The following is a 21,806-nucleotide window of genomic DNA, read 5'->3' on the forward strand; positions in this document are numbered from 1 at the left end:
AATAAAATTTATATTAATGTGGTCTCTCACTCTTAAAGTATATTTTTGGACTTTACTCACCCTTTTATTAGATTGTATTTATTTAGGAAGTGTATGTGCAAGCAGGGCAGGGTTGGGGGCTGGGGGTAGGGACAGAAGGAGAAAGAGAATCTCAAGCTGACCCTGCCCTGAGCCCAGAGCCTGACGTGGGGCTGCATCTCACAACCCTGATATCATGACTTGAGCTGAATGCTCAACCAGACCAGCCATCCAGGTGCTCCTCAACCTTTTCTTTCTATGTGAAATGCTAAAATGCCTGTAGGATGAGATGAAGGGAGGTGTATAACAGGCATTTGTAACTGTCCGAGGATGAGTCAGAAGGAGAATCATCTGCTTCTCATAGTTGATCACAGGTTAACTGAAACCAGGGAAAGCGGGCAGCCCGGGTGGCCCAGTGGTTTAGCACCTGCCTTGGGCCCAGGGCAGGATCCTGAAGACATGGGATGGAGTCCCACATCGGGCTCCCTGCATGGAGCCTGCCTGCTTCTGCCTCTCCCTCTGCCTGTGTCTCTCACGAACAAATAAATAAAATCTTTAAAAAAATTGAAACCAAGGGAAAGCAAAACCGCAGATACCAGGAATTAACATACTGCCCGAGCTCCAAAATAATGCTGGGGTGCTGCCCGTATAGGGCAGGCTCCAAGCAGAATAACGCCTCTGAGAGCTGAGCTGAAAGGGACCAGTGTGCACGGAAAGTGAGACCGAATTTGAACTTGTGGATCTAAATCAAACTGGACCCACCGCCTTTTAAAACCGAACAGGGCAGCACCGGTAGCCCAGCAGTTTAGTGCCTGCTTTTGGCCCAGGGCCTGATCCTGGAGACCCGGGATCCAGTCCCGCGTCGGGCTCCCTGCATGGAGCCTGCTTCTCCCTCTGCCTGTGTCTCTGCCCCTCTCTGTCTCTCATGAGTAGATAAATAAAATCTTAAAAAAATAAAACAGATCATCAATAGTCCCCCAAAGCCTTTTCACAGGAACCCAGAGTGTACGCAACATGATATACTCAACACATCCAAGATTAAAAAAAAAAACACACACACACAATTACTCAAGGCCACCGAAGATCCATCAATCTTCAAAGTGAGAACACATAACCAGTTCTCAAGGCAGAATAAGATCAACAACAGCTGCCACCTGCCAGCCACCAGGTGAGAAGACGTTCTTGGGACCAGCAGTAGCGGACGACGTCCTCCCTCCAGGCGCCTGCTGCGACCTTAGGAAGCCTCGCGCTTGGTCACCTCGTGCCTAAGAGCGTTCGCGGGAGCGTCGCTGGGACGGAGGCGGCACAACGGAGCAGCTGGACACCTGCACGCACGTGCTGCGGCCTAAGAGGAACCTGGGGGTACCTCGCGGGAGAGGGGGGGTGCTGCGTATTCTACCACCGACTATCCTTGTAGTTTATAAACAAACTAATTTAAATAATAATAATAATAATAATAATAATAATAATAATAATAATAAACCGGGCAGCCCGGGGGGTTGCTCAGCGGTTTAGCGCCACCTTCGGCCCAGGGCCTGATCTTAGAGACCCGGGATAGAGTCCCACGTGGGGCTCCCTGCGTGGAGCCTGCTTCTCCCTCTGCCTGTGTCTCTGCCTCTCTCCTCTCTATGTCTATCATAAATAAATAAATAAATCTTTAAAAAATAATAAAAAAATAAAATTAAAAAAAAACACACAAGAGAATGTCCCACCCCCCGGAGAAAAGCAATGGGTCAAAGACAAAATTCCAACAACGCTGGCAAATACCCCGGTTGCACGCGCATAAGGGTTAAGGCGCTGCATCTACGCAGGTGTCGAAAGCAGCGAGTCTCTAAATGACGTCAGAGCGCCGCGTGCGCAAACAGCAGCGTCCCTAACCGCGGGTTAAAGCAGCTGCCACGCCCCCGCGACCCCACGCGCGACCCCGGCTGCCGTCACTTCCGCCTGGCCGCCCGGCCCGGCCCACGTGACCGGAAGTACTTCCCCGTGGGGTCCTCCCGCCCGCAGGGGGCTCTCCGAGGCCGCCGGTGCCACGAAGGCCTCCCGCCCGGGCTGGCCCCTGCGGCGCCTGAGGGTTCGGCTGCGGAGCCTGCGTGTGCGCTACAAGTCCTCCGGCCGGAGAACCGTGTCCCGGGCGTCGGGCCGCGGCGACGGCGTTCACGCTCACCCCGGGCCCGTGCGCGTCTCGGTCACCGCGGGGCGCGGGCGCGCGTCGGAGTCAGGCGCGCAGCGGGCAGCCCCGGGCGGCCGCGAGGCCCCAGCCCGCTTCCTCCTGCGAAGACGCAGCTGCGGGCGGCGGTGGCGGCGGCGGCCAAGATGTCGACCAAGAATTTCCGAGTCAGCGACGGAGACTGGATCTGCCCTGACAAAAAGTGAGTCCGCGAAGGGGCCCGGGTCGGGGTCGAGGGTGTGAGGGCCCCGGTTCCGTCAGCGTCGGCGTCGGCGGGGGCTCGGATCGCCCGGGCCGGGTGCAGGCGGCGAACCGCCGGCGCCCCCCCGCCCTCGCCCCCCACCCCCGCCCCGGCGGCGGGAAGCAGGTTCCCGGCTCTTCGCCGCGAGCGGCCTCGGGAGCCTCGGCGGGGCGCGGCGGTGGGGACGCGGCGGCGTCTCGGGGCCACGCGGGCTGCCTGGGCCGCGACCCCGCCGCCCCCGCGGCCCCCGCGCGCGCCCCCGAGCCCCGCGCGCTCCCAGACGCCCCCGCGCGCGCGCCCCCGCCCCCCCCCCCACGCGCCCCGTGCACCTGCCCACGTGACTCCTCCTGCAGAACTTTCCTCCGGTCCGCGGGAAGCGCCTTCCTCCGTCTCGGCCCTTTGGCTCCTCGTCCTCCGCCTGGGTTTTTAGACTTTCCAATTTTCGCTTTCTTCCCTAATGCGTGGGCCTCCCCCATCCCCTCCGTTCCCCTCCCCTCCCCGAGACACTGCCTGCGTTTGCTTTGATTTTCAGGAAATTCGGACTTTCTTTTTTTTTTCCTCTCCTTTTCTCTTTATTTGATCTTTAATCACCCGCTAACAGCCGAAATGCAAGAGGCCTGTGTTATTTTGTTGTTGTTCTGCCCTTTTTTTTTTTTTTTGCCTGCTCAGCCCTGAGATCCCATCCCCGCAGCAGAGAGGCAAGCACGTGCTTCAGCGGCCCAGCCTTTTTTTTTTTTTTTTTTTTTTTGTAACGTCGTTGCGGGAGCCGGGGTGCTGTGTGTGCCACGGCCGGGTTCTCCCCGAAGGCTCCCGCCCGAGCACAGACATACACACGCGGTGCCTGATTGGGAGCGCACGGAAAGGAAGCGCCCGGAACCTTGAGCGCGCACACTTCGGATCCAGATTAAAATCCTGCATCTCGTGCTCTTGAGCTAGCAGCCACACACGCGGTAGAGCCCCTGGTATAGTAAGGACGAGAGTTGGAAGCAAGCAAACGCGGGGTGTGATTTCCAGGTCTGTGGCTTACAGACCCCGTTAAGTAGGTTATTTAACTGGACTGAGACGCCAGGGTCGGATAGCGCCCTTATCGATGAATACCCGGGAGCCTGGATGGGGTGTCCAGCGGGGAAGTATCCCGGAGATGAAGGCTCTGCATTGGTAGCAATTGGTTGGTGGTAGTTCTAGAAAGGTCAGCTCACACAACGTCCTCACACGTTGCCTCCTTAAAGGATGTGGAGCCCGTAGTCCCCAATATTTGACGCCCATTCACATTTTAAGTTGTTGTTTTTTTTTAATTTATTTGAGACACAGAGAGAGAAGCAGAGACACAGGCAGAGGAGAAGCAGGCCCCGTGCAGGGAGCCTGTAGTTCCCCAATATTTGACGCCCATTCACATTTTAAGTTTTTTTTTTTTTTTTTTTTTTTTTTATTTATTTGAGACACAGAGAAGCAGAGACACAGGAAGAAGAAAAGCAGGCTTCGTGCAGGTAGCCTGTAGTTCCCCAATATTTGACACCCATTCATGTTTTAAGCGCATATATATATATATATTTGCATTTTATTTATTTATTCATGAGAGAGGGAGAGGCAGAGACACAGGCAGAGAGAGAAGCAGGCTCCATGCATAGGACTTTATCCCGGGACTCCAGGATCACGCCCTGCACTGAAGTTGGTGCTAAACCGCTGAGCCATCCGGGGATTCCCCACATTTTAAGTAGTTTAAGTGAAACATCCGTCAGATTTATTTCATAATTAATTGACAACTCATTTGCATAAAGATTAAGATGATCTCAAGGATCAGGTCTGCTTAATAGCATGGAATCGAATGGATTCATATGCAAGAACAGCATCGCTCTAAAGGATACTATGGAAAACGTTCGAAAGATAACACAACTTCTGATTTTTGTGTTGGTTACTTGTAGAACGACATGCCTGTGACAGCATTAATGATAGCATGGGCAAATATTTGACGTAGGTCTAAGTACATTCAGCTCGTTGCGAATATGCAAATAGACTATTATTCTTACAGTGCATATATTCAAGATTTTTTTTAAAGATTTTATTTATTAGAGAACAATCGGGGAGGGACAGAGAGATGGAGAGACAGAGGCAGACCCCTCACTGAGCAAGGAGCCTGATGCGGGGCTCGATCCCGGGACCCTTGGATCATGACCTGAGCTGAGGGCAGGTGCTTAACCCACTGAGCCACCCAGGTGCCCCACAGGATATATTTTCAATGCTTATTTGAGTCATAAGGCATATTATTATTATTTTTTTTTTTTTATGATAGAGAGAGAGAGAGAGGCAGAGACACAGGCAGAGGGAGAAGCAGGCTCCATGCACCGGGAGCCTGACGTGGGATTCGATCCCGGGTCTCCAGGATCGCGCCCTGGGCCAAAGGCAGGCGCCAAACCGCTGTGCCACCCAGGGATCCCCGTAAGGCATATTAAAGGGAAAGAAAGATGTAAGAATTATTTGGAGCACTCAGTTTAGTGGCCGTTCCATATTACGTGCTTATTTTATTCTAGTAGAACAACTAAAAGAAATCAGCTTTTTAAGATTTAAGCTTTGCATGTCATTCCGAGCATTTACCATGCTTTTACAATATGCAGATGCAGTGTTAAGACCACTGTTAGTGAACCTGATGGTTGTTTTAAGTTTGCTGAATATAAACATCAAGTGGTACTGTGTTGCATCATGTTGAGTTTGTTGGTTGTGGTTGGTTATTTTTTTCAACTAGGTTTCAGAGTTTTGATAAATATCCCCAGAAAACTCCCCATTTCCTTGCAATCGAAGCTATAGTTTTAGTTGGTATAACCTATTTTCTTTCCTTAAATTCCATCTCCTGCTTGTAAAGAGATTATCTTGTCAAGATCCATGAAGCCGCCTCTGATTTATCTATCTATATTTTCCCCATTGGCCCATCTGTAGGATTATGTATTTCTCATAATATTGATTACATTTTTGTGTATATCTTATTTTCTTTATTAGGAGTCATTTTGAATTTTTTTTTTTTACTTGGTGCCCCCGCAGTAATTACTGAAGTGCAGTCATACCTCACTTGAACTTTGCCAAGGGGATTTTGTTACAGTCAGTGATAGGTGCTAATAGAACACTGAAGCACACAGATCCTAAATGACTCAACCAGGATCCCCATAACCAGTTAGTGAAAGGTTGGAATTTCTTATCCTGGACTTGTGACTTTAAATATTAAGTTTTTTCCATTTACATTGTGATTTTGTTGAGGGGGGGGTTGTTGGTTTTTTGTTTTTGTTTTGTAACTTATGTGACTGAGATGGCATAAGTTCTGGATGCAGGTGATACAGTAAGGGCACGTTAAAAAGTTACGCATTTAGAATTTTAAGAATTCTGTAGATTTAAATGACATCCTTATATTGTTTATTTTCAGATGTGGAAATGTAAACTTTGCCAGAAGAACCAGCTGTAATAGATGTGGTCGGGGTAAGCATTTAAGGAAGCTTCTATTATGACTGTATACAGATCATTTTTTTAATTTCCCCAGTTTCATAACGCATTATTTTCCTATTTTCAGAGAAAACAACCGAGGCTAAGATGATGAAAGCTGGGGGTACTGAAATAGGGAAGACACTTGCAGAAAAAAGCCGAGGCCTTTTTAGTGCTAATGACTGGCAGTGCAAAACGTATGTGTTTTAAATTATCTACTTTTTCTTCCATAATATGTCTAGCCACTGCTTATTAATATTTCCAGTTCTTACTAGGCACATTAACAAACCAGGGAAATCATTTAAATCAAAGATGTATTGATTAGTCTATCTGATAAAGAAGTATAAAGAATTTTTAAATTCTATTATTTTAATGGTAGTGTTAGTTTTTATTGTGATGGATGATGTGTACTGGTAAATGAATGCCTAAGGTAAGCTCCCATTCAAAAAAAAAAGAGGAAGGGCTATTTAAAACCACTAAAGCCTACTTCTTTTTATTACTGAAAAATCTCAATAACTTTTAGCCTCTATCTTTAATAGGAAATATACTACAAGATACATTCTGTGTTTTTACAAAGTAGTTTTAGAATCATAGGTTCTTTGCCATAACTATCTCTAATGAGGTAGTTTTCCTTAATACTTTTGATTTTCAAGTTCTGTATAGGTTGTTTCCAACTTCCATCTTTTTCTGTTGTGCAGATAAATATATGAGAAAGGACTGAATCAGAAGAGGGTCTTACATAAGTTTCTGATACTGTGGTTATTACACTTATATTGGACAATTCTCTAACAGATTAAGTCATTGGATTTGATAATGCTCTGAAATGCAGTGCTTGAACTGATTCCTCAAAAAAAAAAAAATTTTTAAAAATGTAAATGTTTGGAAGGTATAACTTTACTGTCCTTTGAGGTTAATTTAGAAACTGAAAAATTAGTAAAACTTTTAATTTAAAATGAATTTTCCCCCCAAGGCATCAAAATCTCTGTATGATTTGTCTCATGTTTTTGAAAAAAAATGACAAATGCACTCTTCAAACCATATAGCTCTTGCTTCTCTGCTTAAATAGTTCAGTCTTTTGTTGGAATCCACACATTTTCTTTGTTTGCAGTATCCTTTATAAATGGTTCTTTATGGTAGTGGTTTTATCCTAATTTTTATTTTAAAATTAAAATTCTAGAATGTCTAAAAATTTATTTTTTCCCCTATATTGTAGTATAGCCTACTAATTTCGTATTTGTCTCTTCTAAAGGTGCAGTAATGTGAATTGGGCCAGAAGATCAGAGTGTAACATGTGTAATACTCCGAAATATGCTAAGTTAGAAGAAAGAACAGGTAAAATCCGATCATGTTCTAACTAAATGATTTCAAAAGAACTAAAAGTTTAATGGACAATTCAATGACCTTCTCTTATAAGAGCACAGTAGTTGATCGTTCCATCTGTTCTGCCCTTAGGTTTTTTAACTGGATATTTTTCTCTCCCACTCAAAAAAAGACTTTTTGTTTCCTAATATCCCATTTTACTAAGTACAGTGGTAGAGAGTCCTATGCTCACAAATTAAGAAGGGCAGAGAGGCACCTTTTAAGGTACTTGTCTAAAGCTTAGGCAGTAATTCTCAAAGTTGGCTGTGCATTGGAGTTATTTGGGAAACTTTAAAAATACAGATTTCAAAACAGAACTGTGAAAGCTCTTGGAGTGTGGGTCCCTGAAATTCGTCGGTGATTTGGATGGTGTTTGGTAAGCACTGACCAAAGTAGTCGGTTACCACTGGCTCTGTGTGTTCTGTGGTGAGATGATTTACCTAACTATATAGTGTTTCAGTTACCAGCAGTTAGCCCAACCACATTATCCGTATACTTCAAATCTGATTTTATCACGTAGTGACTCATACGTCATATAATCAAAGGTTTTCTTCTTTATATAGTTACCATTGTCAGACTTATTTACTAAACTACTTCCCTGTTTTCTTTTCCTTGAGAACTTCAGACCACTTCCACTCTGGTTTCTAGGAATAGGAGACCCGTGAGCTTTCAAGAATCGTCTGGATTTGGACATTCAAGACTGTAACTGAAATCTTTGTTTTATTCCCCCTGTGTTTTTGTTTTTTAAATAATCTCTAATGTGAGATTATAGTCCAATGCCCTAGATACTTTTTCTTTTTCAATCTTCAAATCCTACCTCACTCCTATTTTTGGCCTTTGTACTAACTGAGTAGATTGGGGCCTTTTAATAAGAATCTCCCCTTTTTTCCCCTCCTTCCCCTCCTAAAACATAAAAGATGTCTTCTATCTTTTTTTATCTTTTTTCTTCCCATACCTCAGGTAATTTGTGTCCTTTTTAGGTTCGCCATCTTCTGCCTGTCCACAGACTGTTGAGGTTCTTTAAGGTCCAATCCCTAGGTTTTCTTTCTTTGCTCTTTATTTTTTGGGCGTTGTTTCCCTAAGCCCTAAGTTTAAGTAACCTATGGCACACCATGGTACTCAGGTGTATGTCTTCAGCTGAGACTCCTTTGACCTATATATCCAGCTGCCTATTCAACGTTACCATGTAAATGTCAGACTTATTATATCCAAACTGAGCTCATAATTTTCCCCCAGGACCTGGCCCTCTTCTAAGTGATCTCTTTCTCATGATTCGTGCTCCCCACCACGTGCTTTTTGCGTAAGCCAGAAATCTAGATGTCCTTAGTAACTCCTTCATTTCTCCTCTACTCCCTCCAGGATGCTTTTCCACCACTCCCCTAGGTAGTAGAAATACCACTTTATCTTGTCTTGGAGAAATCGCCGTTGAGCTGATGTCTCTACACATTCTGCCTCCTGCCCTGTTGGTAGCCAGAGATGTTTTACTTTTTTTCCAAAGTGAAGACCTAATTGGTTTAAAATGGTCTTGTTTTTAGGATAAAATCCAAAATCTTTATCGGTTTTTTTAAATTTCCAAAGAGCTTTTTATCTCTTCATATTCTTTGATCTGTTTTGTGACTCTTCTTTAAAGTTCCACTATTGCGAAAACTATAGTCTAACAACTAAAATCAATCCTCAAAGTTTGCTGTCTTCTTACTTTTCCTTTACTCAGTCTTTTTTCCTATGATTCTGATATCTTGACCCTTTCCCACTTCTTTGGCTATAGCTAGTTCTTTGGTTATAACTGATTGTCTTTGCTGAAGGTTGAAATAGCCTATAGCTTTGCTCCTCAGTGTCTCTTTACTGTTTTTAATAAGGAAGTCCAAGGTTCTGGGGAACATTTCCTAAGCGTGGGATAGTCTGCAAGTAAAAGAAAACTTGATGTGCTACTGAAAGATTGCTGACTTCTGCATTATCCCTTCAAATAATTATACAAATAATTAGCCATTCTCCTATTTTTGTATAGTTTATTTATACTTTAGTAATTGCGTTCTTGTCAAAAATTCAGTTCTTTTTCTGTAGCCTGTATGAAAACATGAAAATAGCTTTATGTTTGCTGCGATATATTTTAAAGTAGTTTTACCTATATACCTATGGAAAATTACTTGTGAATTATAGGTCACTTTCTGAATCCTGCAATAATTTATTTGCCATGTCATTTTTCAGCTTCAGATTCCTTTTTTTTTTTTAATTAATTTATTTATTTATGATAGTCACACAGAGAGAGAGAGAGAGAGAGGCAGAGACACAAGCAGAGGGAGAAGGCAGGCTCCTTGCAGGGAGCCCGACGTGGGATTCGATCCCGGTTCTCCAGGATCGCGCCCTGGGCCAAAGGCAGGCGCTAAACCGCTGCGCCACCCAGGGATCCCCAGCTGCAGATTCCTTGAATGTGAACAAAGAACTCTAAAAGCCCAACTACTGATTTTAAGTAGAATTTAGTATTTTCACATGTTTCCACATATAAATAGTCTATCAGGCATTTTTCTGCACTGCTGACCTGAAGACAATCATGCTATTGCATTGTATTCACTTTGCTTTTAATTTTTTCCTATGTGAATTTCCATCTAAATTCTGTGGTGGGTTTTTTGGTTTGTTTTAGTTTTAGCTTTTCTTTTAAGTTTTTGAAGTTTAGATCTTTACTATTCATCATCTCTTAAAGTGAATATTCCATCTAGATCCTGTGAAGTTTTTTTTTTTTTTTTTTCTACTTTTAAGTACTTGGAAGCTTAGGTCTCTATTAGTGGTCATGTTTTAAAATTTGTTGTTTATTAGACTACTCCTACCTTAATCTCAAGACATTGATATTATATTAAATATACCTAGACGTAAGAAACTATATTGAATTATAAATTTCCACAGTATTTATAATCTAAAAATTAGTATTGAATATGAGCTGTTTTCTTGAGGTTCAGCATATACTCACTTGTTTTTGTCTTTTTATATTTAATTTCTGAAAAGCTAGAGCCAAGATTTTACTAAGGAAAAATTGTTACTGGTGTTTAATACACTCTTCATTTGTATGTCATGTATAGAAGCAAAAGGAAATTCTTGTATATCACAATTGAAGTCCATATTGTCTCTGAAATAAGGTAGGAAGAGAAGGAAAGGGATCACATGCAAGTATTTGAGGGATAAGCACTGACACATTCAGTTTTCACTGGTATAAATTATAATGAAGATGATTGTGTTTTTTGGTTTTTTTTTTTTTAAGAAAGTTAAACTTATTACATTATTTTGTTGGGACAGTTATCCCTTCTATTTGTGACTCTTATAAAATGATGGTAGGGTAAGTGATCGTTTTTTTTAAATGCCCATGAGCGATCATTTTAAAGTCATGTATCTTAAATTTTTAAAAAATACTTTCTTGCTCAAATTTATTTAGCATTTTGCTGGTTCATAAAATCCTTAAGCCTTGGAATCACTGCTTTTATGTACTGCCACTGCTCTGCAGCCTATGAAGTAGTTAGGTGATGTTGCCCTTGCCTACATACATCTCCATCATTTTTCCAGTGGGAGATTTATTCACAATCTCACTCACTTTCTCTAAAAGTAACCCCAGCTCCTCTTAAGTGTGTGTCAAAAAACTGTCAGTCCAATTGAAGATGTTGGCTGTGACATCAAAGAATTATGATTTGCTGATCTTGAGTATTTTTTAATAGAATATTTTCAGTTTAAAAGTCTACTGCCTATTTTATTGTACCTCAGCGACTTTTAACAGTATGTTAAAAATAATTGTATTAAAATGAATTTGGGTGTTCTTTTATTATGTCATCGTATTTGTTTTTTTATAATTAGGACTGTTCCAAACCCTAGCTACATTTTAGCTCAGCAAAATTTCAACATATCAAAAGATTTCAGACTATCTATAGCTAGTAATCAGTGAAATTTGGTTTTTAGTTCTTACTGAGCCCAGTCCTCCCATAAGAACCATGATAAATTACAGAAGAAAGTCGTTTTTCCGCTTGTGTATTCCATGCATAGTCTAAGTCATACAGGATATTTTGAAATTGAGAAGAGCTAGAAGTGTAGCAACAGGTTTTTTTTAGCCAAGGTGTCTAACTTTGACACTGTTCTGATGTTTTGTTTTTTTTTTTTTTTTTTTTTTGTTCTGATGTTTTTTAATGTGCTTTTTTTTTAAACTAGTAATTTATTAGCTAGGCAAATGTCATTGATGAGATTTTTCTTTCTTTCTAATGCTGGGAGATGATTTTATTACGTTTTTGTTATTTTAATGAATTGTCATAGGGTAACAGTTTATGTCCCCTCCCTTTTTAGGCTATGGTGGTGGTTTTAATGAAAGAGAAAACGTTGAATATATAGAAAGAGAAGAGTCTGATGGCGAATACGATGAGGTAAGCTATACACTAGTGTGCAGGTTGAACACAAAATAGAAAACGTTAAAAACGTCTTAAATGCAAAGGAATAATAAATATATATCTTATTTTTGTAAGTACACATTGATTCTTTTAAAGCAGCTGACAATTTTTAAAGAAGTCCTGATTGGCTTAAATATATAATTTTAACAATTAACTTGAAAATGCATATTGACTTAAATATATAAAAGGAATTTTTTAGAAAAATAGTAATTTTAAAACATTTTTAGCTGACAGAAATATCATGAAACTTTTTCTCTAGTTTGGACGTAAAAAGAAAAAATACAGAGGGAAGGCAGTTGGTCCTGCATCTATTTTAAAGGAAGTTGAAGACAAAGAGTCTGAGGGAGAAGAAGAGGATGAGGATGAAGATCTTTCTAAATATAAATTAGATGAGGTAAATGATTTCCTTGTCTTATGTTCTCCTGAGTTTTATTTGAGCTATGAATATAACATGAGTCTTTCAGTGATCTTTGTCCAGTAGTGAAGGTAGGTTCTATATATTCATTTGTTGTCAAAAAAGGTTTTGAGCTTTACTCTTCCAAGCACTATACTGCCTCTGGAAATAGAATAACGGAGACCGAACCATCTTTTTTCTTTTTCTTTTTTTTTTTTTTTCCTTTTTTTTTAGGATTTTATTTATTTATTAGAGACACAGAAACATGGGACCCGATTGCGGGTCTCCAGGATCACGCCCCAGGCCGAAGGTGGCGCTAAACCACTGAGCCACCAGGGCTGCCCAAACCATCCTTCTTTTAATGGAACTTCAATTCTAGAGGGGAAAGACATAAATGGATAAGACATAAATGGACAAGATAATTTAAGTAGCAATGATGTTATAAAGACAAATGTGATAACACATCATGAGAAGATCTACTTTGGTTTCAGTGGATGGGGAGATTTTCTAGGGAGGTGAAATTTGAGCTGAGATCTTGAATGATAGAATGATACTACATGCTGGCTTCAGGAGCTGTGGTCAGAACACTTTCAGGTGGAGAACAGCAAATAAAAGTCATTTAAATAGGAAATAAACAACATCAAAAAATCATTCATAAGGTAATGTGATTGATTAGAGCAGAGGGCAGAATGTGGTGAGAGGGACAGCCACTACCATCAGGTCAGGTGGTATTCGAGGCCAGAGTATAAAGTTCTATGGCCTGATGTATAGATACCATTATAGGTACACTTTGAGGTCTCATCATAAGAATCCCTCAAATGCAACTACACAGATGACTGAAACCATTTCTAAAGGTTGTTTCTTAGCAAATGAGGTATGTTTATCTGACCTGTTTCAAGGTAGTAACAGTCAATATATTGAGGTAGTGGGGAGGCAGGATGGATCTCTAGATTTAAGGAGACCAAGTGAAAGGTAATACTGTAGTAGACTGGAGAAGAGAGTAAAAGTTCTGAACTAAGACTAAAGATGGATTCAAGGATTTTTAAGGGGTTAAAATTGAAAAAAAAATTAATTTTTTTTTTTAATTCATGAGAGAGATGTTGGGGGGGGGGGTGGACAGAGATACAGGCAGAGGGAGAAGCAGGCTGCCTGCAGGGAACCTGAAGCAGGGCTCAATCCTAGAAGCCCAGGATCATGATCTGAGCCAAAAGCAGATGCTCAATCACTGAGCCACCCAGGTGCCCCTAAAATTGAAAATTCTTGGCAGCTTACTTGGTAATACATTGTGACTGAAAAAGAAGAAATAATATGAGTTCCAGGTTTACTTTGTTGAAATGTCTGAGATAATCTGTGTATCTGAGATAAGTAATACTGTAGGCAGATTTTAGGATTGAGACATTGCTGAGATATTGATGATATCGTATCCCTTGATGATACCATGTATCCATATGGAGATGTCCAGGGCACAGAACTGTTCAGCATTCCTAGTAGATCGTATCCAAATGTCTAAATAATTGAATTTTTGTTAGGATGAGGATGAAGATGATGCTGATCTCTCAAAATATAATCTTGATGCCAGTGAAGAAGAAGATAGTAATAAAAAGAAATCTAATAGACGAAGTCGCTCAAAGTCCCGATCTTCACATTCACGATCTTCATCACGCTCATCCTCCCCCTCAAGTTCAAGGTCTAGGTCCAGGTAAACGGGTACAGGTCAAGGGTAACACCAGTCAAAATGTCAGTATCTAACTTCTTTATTTATAAATTTTGTTTTTCTTTACTGAATAAGCTTTCCTTTGTACCTTAGGGATTTTATTCAAGTCAACATAATATAATTATTTCTTACAAAATAATTATTTCTTAGTGCCATGAAGTTATTATCCAGTATTTTCAGAATTGCAAAGTTTTAATGTGTGAAATTTCCTTGGTTCATTTTTAGCACCATGCCTTTCTTAAAGTAGACTTTAAAAATTCGTTTAAATCATTACACATAGTGAGATTTAGTTATGTAAAAGATAGTTTACATTTAGGAACTTTCAGGTAAAGTGATGTTAAAGGCTAGTATGGAAATTTTCTAGACACTTTTCTAGACACTTCTTAGACATATTGCTTTTAATATACAGTAGTTTAATAATTTATTTGGTTAAAGGTATTTTGAATAAAGGAGCAAATTTCTGATATATTGGTTCTATTGCCCTAATGCTCATGATTTTGAGATGTCCAGGAAAAAGGATTTAGTTGGTGTACTTGAATATTACATTGCTAGAAATGTAAAATTTCAATAAAATTACCTGATTAGTCAACAATGAAAATAAAATTTTAGGCGAGCAAAAGCAGTACCTCATATAGGCAATGTTCTCTTGAAGAATTCCTATTCACAGTACAGTGAAACCATGGGCAATTAATTTTAACGGTATTTAGGGATAAAAACAGCTTGTTTGAATACTTAATATATTTTTGTTTGAGTACTGTAAAGCCTGAGAGCATACAATTGTGATTATAAAGATAGTAATTTTAAGATGTAAATGTAATAGTAATCTTTTTCAATAAGGTATTATCTCAAGAGGTAAAGGTTATTTATATACTAGGTTAGTAAGTGAATTTTATTTAATTTGTGATTTTTTTTAAATTTAAGAGGGCCATAACTCCCCATGTATCATTTTTCAATAATATAATTACCTAAGACAATGACATTATTGTTAATGTATTTTCTTTTTAATTCTCTAACCTTTGAGTAGACAGAAAAACAACAAATGGACTTACACATGTCGTCATACTTCAAGTGTCATGTTAGAGACTAAGGGAACAGAAGGAGTTTTATTAGGGAAATTGCTAGAGCTCTGTCAAAGAAATTATAAACAACATTCAGTATTCCTGGATGTGAAGTCCTGAGTTGCTTTAAAAACTATTTGTGAGCAGAGAGTCTTCAATGTTAATGAAGTGAAAATGCTTAGTGTTTTTACTTGTTCAATTTTGAGTGACTTCTAGAGTAATTTAGTCAAATTTAGAAAGTGGTAGTTGATCTAAAAATATATATTAGCTTAAATTTGGCATAAATATTTAAATAATAATGTTTAGTTACTTTAAATATTTTTGAAAATATATGTATCTCAAATAGTTGTCTTTTTATATGAAAATGAACTCTAATATGTATTTTTCTTTCAGTTTTCATATCACAAAGTTCATGTAAGTGGTCCTGGAAAAAAAAATCCTTCCATGTTGTTCCAGGTCCCGTTCAAGAAGTTCTTCCAGTTCGCAGTCAAGATCTCGTTCCAGTTCCAGAGAACGTTCGAGATCTCGTGGGTCGAAATCAAGGTGAATGAGGTAGCATCTCTCTGTAAAGCAGAGAGAAAAAATATTTAAGGCTGCAGAGGGCGTTGCTGCTTTTTTTCTCTTATTTTGCTTCTACTTGTCAATTTTATTTTAGCATTAGAAAACTAATGCACTTGCCTCAGCTTAATTTTCTCACCATGAGATGTTTTCATTGCCAGCAGTGTGCCAAGACATTCCCATGATTGAATTAAGGTTGCTATTTTGCATTATGCAAGCAAGGTTTGATTTTTTTTTTTTTTGTGCTAGCTAAAATGAGATGAAGTAGGAAGATGGAGCCAAGTCTTATCACTGTATCTCTAGTGCATTAAAGTTATGTTTGCAGTAAAAGTTCAAATACAGTTAGAGATATGCAAAGGAAAAGTTTGCTGTGTTTTTAAAAGGAAGAAAATTAACCTTGCCTCAAAACAGATTTTGTTTTGTAGGGCAGTTCTTTCCGTATTTACAGAAACTGTTTTGTCATTTATGTCATAAAGTTTCTGGAATATTTTATACATTTTTCCATTTTTTTAAAATTACACAAAATATTATTAAATTATAGAATACTACACATGAATATTATATGTAGAATAAGCAGTCCTCTTAAATTGTACAAATTAAATCAAGAAGTATGGTTGGTTTAAAAAACAACAGTGTGGTCTGTTAGTCTAGGTAGGTTGTGGTCTTAAGTAAGTGTTACTGTTAATTAACTTCAGGTTGCATTTGGTCCAACCTGTAGAAAGAATTTATGAAGAAGCAAATGAAACATTAGTCTTTACTTTCTTGAAGTGTTTTTCCTAAACTTAGTCAAAATATGCTGCCTTTTTTTTTTTTAAGTTGATTTATTGATCATGTATTTAAAGCACCTCACAAGAATAAGAAAATGACTAAGATTGCACTTGTGTGGAAATTCTCCCCGAAGTGTAATGGTAGGTCTTTTGGTAAAAATAATTGCTTACTAGAGCCAAATCTGTAGCATTAGAGGGCAACTGCAATTTAACATTAAAGGAAGAAAGAATGATATGCAAGCTTGTATTAAGCCAGTACAAAATGGAGAGCAAGTGAGTTTATTGTTCTGTATTATCAATGTTTTAGTGCTTTTATTTGAGTGCTGCTTAGGTGAAGATTCTTAAGTCCTAGTTCCCTTTGGGGAAGTAATAGAATTAAGATTTACAGAACAGCCTTCATGTTCTTCCCAAACATTTTTTTCATTGCTTATAACTTTCCAAAGAATTCTCCTTTTGGGCTTTCTGATTTTATTTTAAGCCCAAAGGTGAATTTTTTGGGAAGTTTGAGCTAAATTCCTTCAACCAAAATATGTAAATGAAGAAAAAACTTTGCATTTAAACATTTGCACATTTACTTCTACCTGAAACATGTGAATGTCAACACTTCATACTTCATGAATAGTAGCCCTTCATAAAAACAAATACTGTTAATATAAATCAAAGTTTCAAAGTTACTCATTTTATTTTTATTTATTTGGCAGTTTAATAGTTACTGTTCTTTCTCATTGCTGTCCCCTATCCCTGCCTTTTGTATAGCAACTTAAGTAATAAGTTGCATAATTCCACAAGGAATTGTTCTGTTTATTTGCCTCAGGAAGTTGTATATAACATACATGTTTGTTTCCCAAATGGGAGGATGTTTTCTAGACAAAAAATCATGTAAATGCACTTCCTTTTGGTTTTGTTATTTATGTATACTTTAAGATGAAAGCCTTAAGTTACAAAAAAAAAAATCTTTAATATATTAAGCTGGTTCTTAATTATAAGTGATAAACACCTAGAATGTTAAAAAGATTAAAACATAAAGTAATTATACTTAAATAGAATTGTTTTCATGGTTGAACCAGAAGTCTTCTGTTGCGTATGCAGTAAGTATTCCTGCTTATAAAATTTTCAGTTGTAAATCCTGTTTATTTTTGGAGCTGTCTGTTAACTAAATGATCTGCCTTATTTCTTCTTTTAATGAAATGTTTGATTTGTTTCTCAATCAATGAAGATCCAGCTCCAGGTCCCACAGGGGCTCTTCTTCCCCACGAAAAAGATCTTATTCAAGTTCATCATCTTCTCCTGAGAGGAACAGAAAGAGAAGTCGTTCTAGATCTTCTTCATCTGGTGATCGAAAAAAAAGACGAACAAGATCACGGTCACCCGAAAGGTTTGGGTTTCTGTAGAAATAAGAATGGGTGTTCTTAAGTGTGTTTAATAAATTAACTTCCTAGTCAAGGATTAGATTTTCATTATCTCTTTGTTCCGATTTTAAGTTACACTTTTTGACTTTGAACTTCAAAACCATTAATTACTTTGTTTACCTGTGTGCTTTGATCAGGTTGCTTAGAAAAGTTGTAGATCAATCCACTCTTCCACTATCTGATCATTTTATTGTTTAAATTTTTATTTTCGTATATGATTATTATAGCCAACTCTCGGTTATTTCTGTCTTTTAAGATTGTAATTCAGAGGCTATATGTTGAAGTAATTTAGAAGTTGATTTTTAAATGTATGCTATTGATTTTACATTAAATATTAGAAATCATCGAATTCTGGGGCCTCTAGTAAAAAAATTATTTTAGATCATTGGAAATCTATTCTCATTTAAATATGTATATAAATGAATTTCCACAGCAAATTACTGTTTCATGCCCTTTATCTATAAGGAAATTGTTCTTGTAGCTAATGCATTTTTCATCTTGCGGTCCAAATCTTTTTCTTTTTCTTCTCTTTTTTCTTTTCTTTTCTTTTCTTTTTTTTTTTTTTTTTTTTTTTAAGAGAAAGACCTTTTATTTGACCACCTTACTGTTGACATTTTTTAAATTTGGAAAGTGCAGGTGTCATCTGTCAGCCTTTTCTGCAAGAGGCTAATTACTCAGTTTAATTAACTTTTTCTACATTCTCAGTATCTAATCATATAGGCATTTTAATGATTTCCTTTGTAATCTTTACAAATTTTCCATATCCTTTCAGCTTGTGAATATAAGAATTAGGCAGAATCTGATTATTGCTGGGTTCAGTGGTAGGATTACCTCATGATTCCTTCTTGTACAGAATAATTAATTTTGCTTCACATTTTGAAGTTTAGATATTAAGGTTACACACAACTAGTATCGTTTCTGTGCATTTGTTTCTTTGTAAGAAAAATCACTCCATACTTGAATGAAATTCATTCTGTTGCTTTCTTACCACTCTGCAAATTTTTATCTTAGCCACATATAATCCCCCTAGTTTGTTGTCATCTAAACTTAATGAACATGTTCTCTATTCCATAAGCCAGGTGATTGGTGAAAACACTAAACAACCCTGAGCCCAGGGCCAACCCCTCGGAACACCACTACTTTACCCAGGTTGATATATTGACTTATTCATAATTAGCTGCATGAATATAACCCTATAACTAATTGTACAATCATCTTGTGTGACCTAGATTTCCAAAACGTAATTATTTAAGAATATATATTCTCATACACAGTATGAAGCCTTGCTGTATTTGTTTTACATGTAGACCTACCACACTTGTCTACAGTGTATCACAAGGATTGATTTAGTCACACTCCCATTTCCAAGTTTATATGCCCTTGTTTTATGTAATCGGTAATTTTACACATTTTTTGCAAGGCTTTTCCTTCATTACCTTAAATAATTGAGAGGTGGCTATATCTTGAGAAGATACTTGTAAATTACAGAGAATTTTCAATTATGGTTATGCTATTACTGGTCTCACATCCAACATCTAAACACTGGTTAATTTTGTGTGTATATATTTGTATCTTATATTTTAATTATTATTTTTGCCAGCAAAATGAGGTTTTGTTTTTTATATTCTCATAGTCTTATGAATGAATGCTGGATAACCAGCTCCAGCTTACTAGATGATCTGCTTTTTCCTTATGTCTTACAGGCACCACAGGTCATCTTCTGGATCATCCCATTCTGGTTCCCGTTCAAGTTCAAAAAAGAAATAATGTATTAAAATTTACATCTTAAAAAAAAATCAGTACAGTGCATGAAGCATATTTTTTAAGAAGTTGGTGTCTTACTTGGTCAGAAGTGCTAAATCTGCTAGTAGAGGTGCATGCCTTTCATTGCTTTTCAGAACAATACAGCTGTGTTTTTTTGTGAAATTAAAAGTAAATAGTATTTTAAGCCATAATGTCCCAAAATAGATGCTCTTGTTTATCATTCATTATTTACAACCATTTGCTTCATTTGAAACCATTTCAGCTATGACAGAAGTTTCCTAATTTGAACTCTTGTTTTTTTCATTTCCGAATATGAACTGTCTATTGACTGAAGACAGGATAACCTAGGCTTGCCTGAACTTTGGTCATGGAGGCAAGACTGTGGTAAAGTAGTTGGAAACAATCTGTTTATGTTAATCTGGGAAAAGGAGTCAATCTGCTTGTGTTAGTCTATGTCAAAGTGATTTTTATCTGAAAGAAAAAGTAAAACTGGTTGAAAACAGCCAAATGGAAACTTATTTTGAAATTCCCTAAGCTGAGGGTGCCTTAGAATCTTTGTTTCTCTTAACTGGTTTTACTTTTGTATCAGCACATTTAATGAAGAAAAATCTTGTGAATTGCAGAAGGAAGAGGGTGTTACTCATTTCTCTTTGCCTGACATGTGATTTTGAGCAGATGTGTAAAACCAGTTCTGTTCTTTACTGATATAATTGATGAGAAAAACCTCCATTTCAGAATGTTTATCTTAATATTTTAAGAAGCTTTATGTGATATCCTTTAAAAACGCAGTTATCACATAACAGTGGTGTAGACAAGGTAAAATCATAGTTAATGAGGAACAAATTGAAGAAAGCTTCAGAAGTGTATTTCTCGGGTTGAAAGACCAACAGAGATTATGAATTTAAGTGAACGTTTATTTGCCTTGAGATGTTCAAACACTGCATAAAATTTTCTTCTGAGTAACAAATGAATGCTTATTTCTGCATGACACGCAGAAATACTTATTGTTCCTATTCACTTGAAATTACTTATGGCTTAAAATACTTTGAGTTTGTTTTATTTCTCGAAATCTGGTCACTTGAGCTCCATTTTGTCCTCTGGCTTAAAAACAGAAAGGTTTCTCTTAGCAGTATCTTCAGTGACAATGCAAGGTAAGTATATTTAAGGGAAATCAACAATTGTGCTTGGGGACTTTTTGTCATGGGGATCAATACCCACTGTTTGGTTTTTTTTCCTTAGTTTTAAATTATTGTCTACTGCAATTAAAAATGTAAGGGTTTTAAGGTATTTAGTAGACAGACCAAACAAAATTGTTTTTTATTTTAAAATGAGTGATTTTTCTCTTCAGTGGATCTAAAGATGAAAGCAAAATATCTTATGTAGAAGTATTTTGATAATATTTTTACAACGAATTTCCCCTTGTTTTTTTACGTCTTAATTTTCTTTGCTACGTTTACTGTAGGTTGCACAAGAACTTTTACTCTCTTGTAATTGTGCCTCAGACTTCTTGAAAGTCCACCTTCTAAATTGCCCAGATGATCTTCTAGAGTCTACTTGTTACCATTGGTTTATTCTTGTGCTTTCTGTATTTGAAACTTTGGCTGTACTAAGCAAATGCAAGGTTATAAATTTAGCTAATAGTTTACAAACAATTCAGATGATTATGATTTCATTTGGTTTAACTAAGCTGTACTAGTTCATTTCATGAGGAAATGATGCTGTAGACAAATGTAAATAAAGCTGTGAGTCAAGCATCAAGTGGCATTTGTGAGAAATAAATTAGAATTTTTAAGCTCTGAGTTAATGTTCATTTTTAAGCCTATTATAGTCCTGTGACTTTCGATTGTGCCAAACTTTAAACTCCTTATATTCATTTACCTTTGGATTACATCACACTGTTCATAATAAGAGTGCTTGGCTTAAAACATACCAAGGTCATGATCAGCTATAACTTTGGATACTCAAAAATTGTGTGTGTGTGTGTGTGTGTGTGTGTGTGTGTGTGTGTGTGTGTGTTTAATGAGAATACCCAAATTCATTGAATATTTCCTACCATGACGTCACACACTTTATTTCATGCGGTAAAATAGCACTCCATAGTGTGCTGCTTGAATTAATTTTTAAAACTGTGACTATAGCACTCAACAGCTGTCTCTCTTAACTGCTGAATTGTCTTTAGGTTCTCATTTAGAATCCTTTAAACTATTTGAATGGTATCTAGCAGTGTTTAAGTTCGAGGCAAGCTCTAAACACAAGGCCATCTCTAGGCACAATTATGAAAGTTAAACCAGTCTTTGTTTCCCATCTTTTGTATCGTGGCATCCACAGCCAGTGTTACAGATGTTGGTAAGAAGCAGGGAATTTCTCCTCTCCGCCCCCTGTTTTTGATATAGTCACGAAATATTTTTTTTTTTAATTTTTTTATTTATTTATTATAGTCACAGAGAGAGAGAGAGAGGCAGAGACACAGGCAG

General features: G+C 37.9%; 1 protein-coding gene and 1 long non-coding RNA gene across 6 annotated transcripts in view; one reads left to right on the plus strand and one right to left on the minus strand.

The window, feature by feature from the left end:
• The window catches only part of LOC112934603 (uncharacterized), a 76,426-nt gene extending 74,374 nt beyond the window's left edge, over window positions 1–2,052 (minus strand). For all 3 annotated transcript variants that reach the window (XR_012000825.1, XR_012000823.1, XR_012000824.1), the window contains exon 1: window positions 781–2,052. This is a non-coding gene — a long non-coding RNA (uncharacterized lncRNA). The remainder of the gene's footprint in view (window positions 1–780) is intronic.
• Window positions 2,022–21,131, plus strand: ZRANB2 (zinc finger RANBP2-type containing 2). 3 transcript variants are annotated; one of them, XR_012000822.1, is made up of 11 exons: window positions 2,022–2,390; window positions 5,839–5,891; window positions 5,983–6,091; window positions 7,144–7,226; window positions 11,568–11,644; window positions 11,928–12,062; window positions 13,592–13,761; window positions 15,291–15,377; window positions 17,376–17,534; window positions 18,648–18,717; window positions 19,272–21,131. XR_012000822.1 is itself a non-coding variant. In XM_026018064.2 (11 exons), exons 1-10 carry the CDS (start codon window positions 2,335–2,337, stop codon window positions 18,675–18,677), a joined length of 963 nt encoding a protein of 320 aa, XP_025873849.1. In that variant the 5' UTR covers window positions 2,022–2,334; the 3' UTR covers window positions 18,678–18,717; window positions 19,272–21,131. The 3 variants fall into 3 exon arrangements, 2 of the variants coding, with proteins under 2 accessions (XP_025873849.1, XP_025873847.1); XM_026018064.2 differs by having other exon boundaries at window positions 18,644–18,717; XM_026018062.2 differs by lacking the exon at window positions 18,648–18,717.
• The last annotated feature ends 675 nt before the right edge of the window (window positions 21,132–21,806 follow it).

This window comes from Vulpes vulpes, chromosome 3 (genome assembly GCF_048418805.1).
Source record: "Vulpes vulpes isolate BD-2025 chromosome 3, VulVul3, whole genome shotgun sequence".
Taxonomy (NCBI): Eukaryota; Metazoa; Chordata; class Mammalia; order Carnivora; family Canidae; genus Vulpes; species Vulpes vulpes.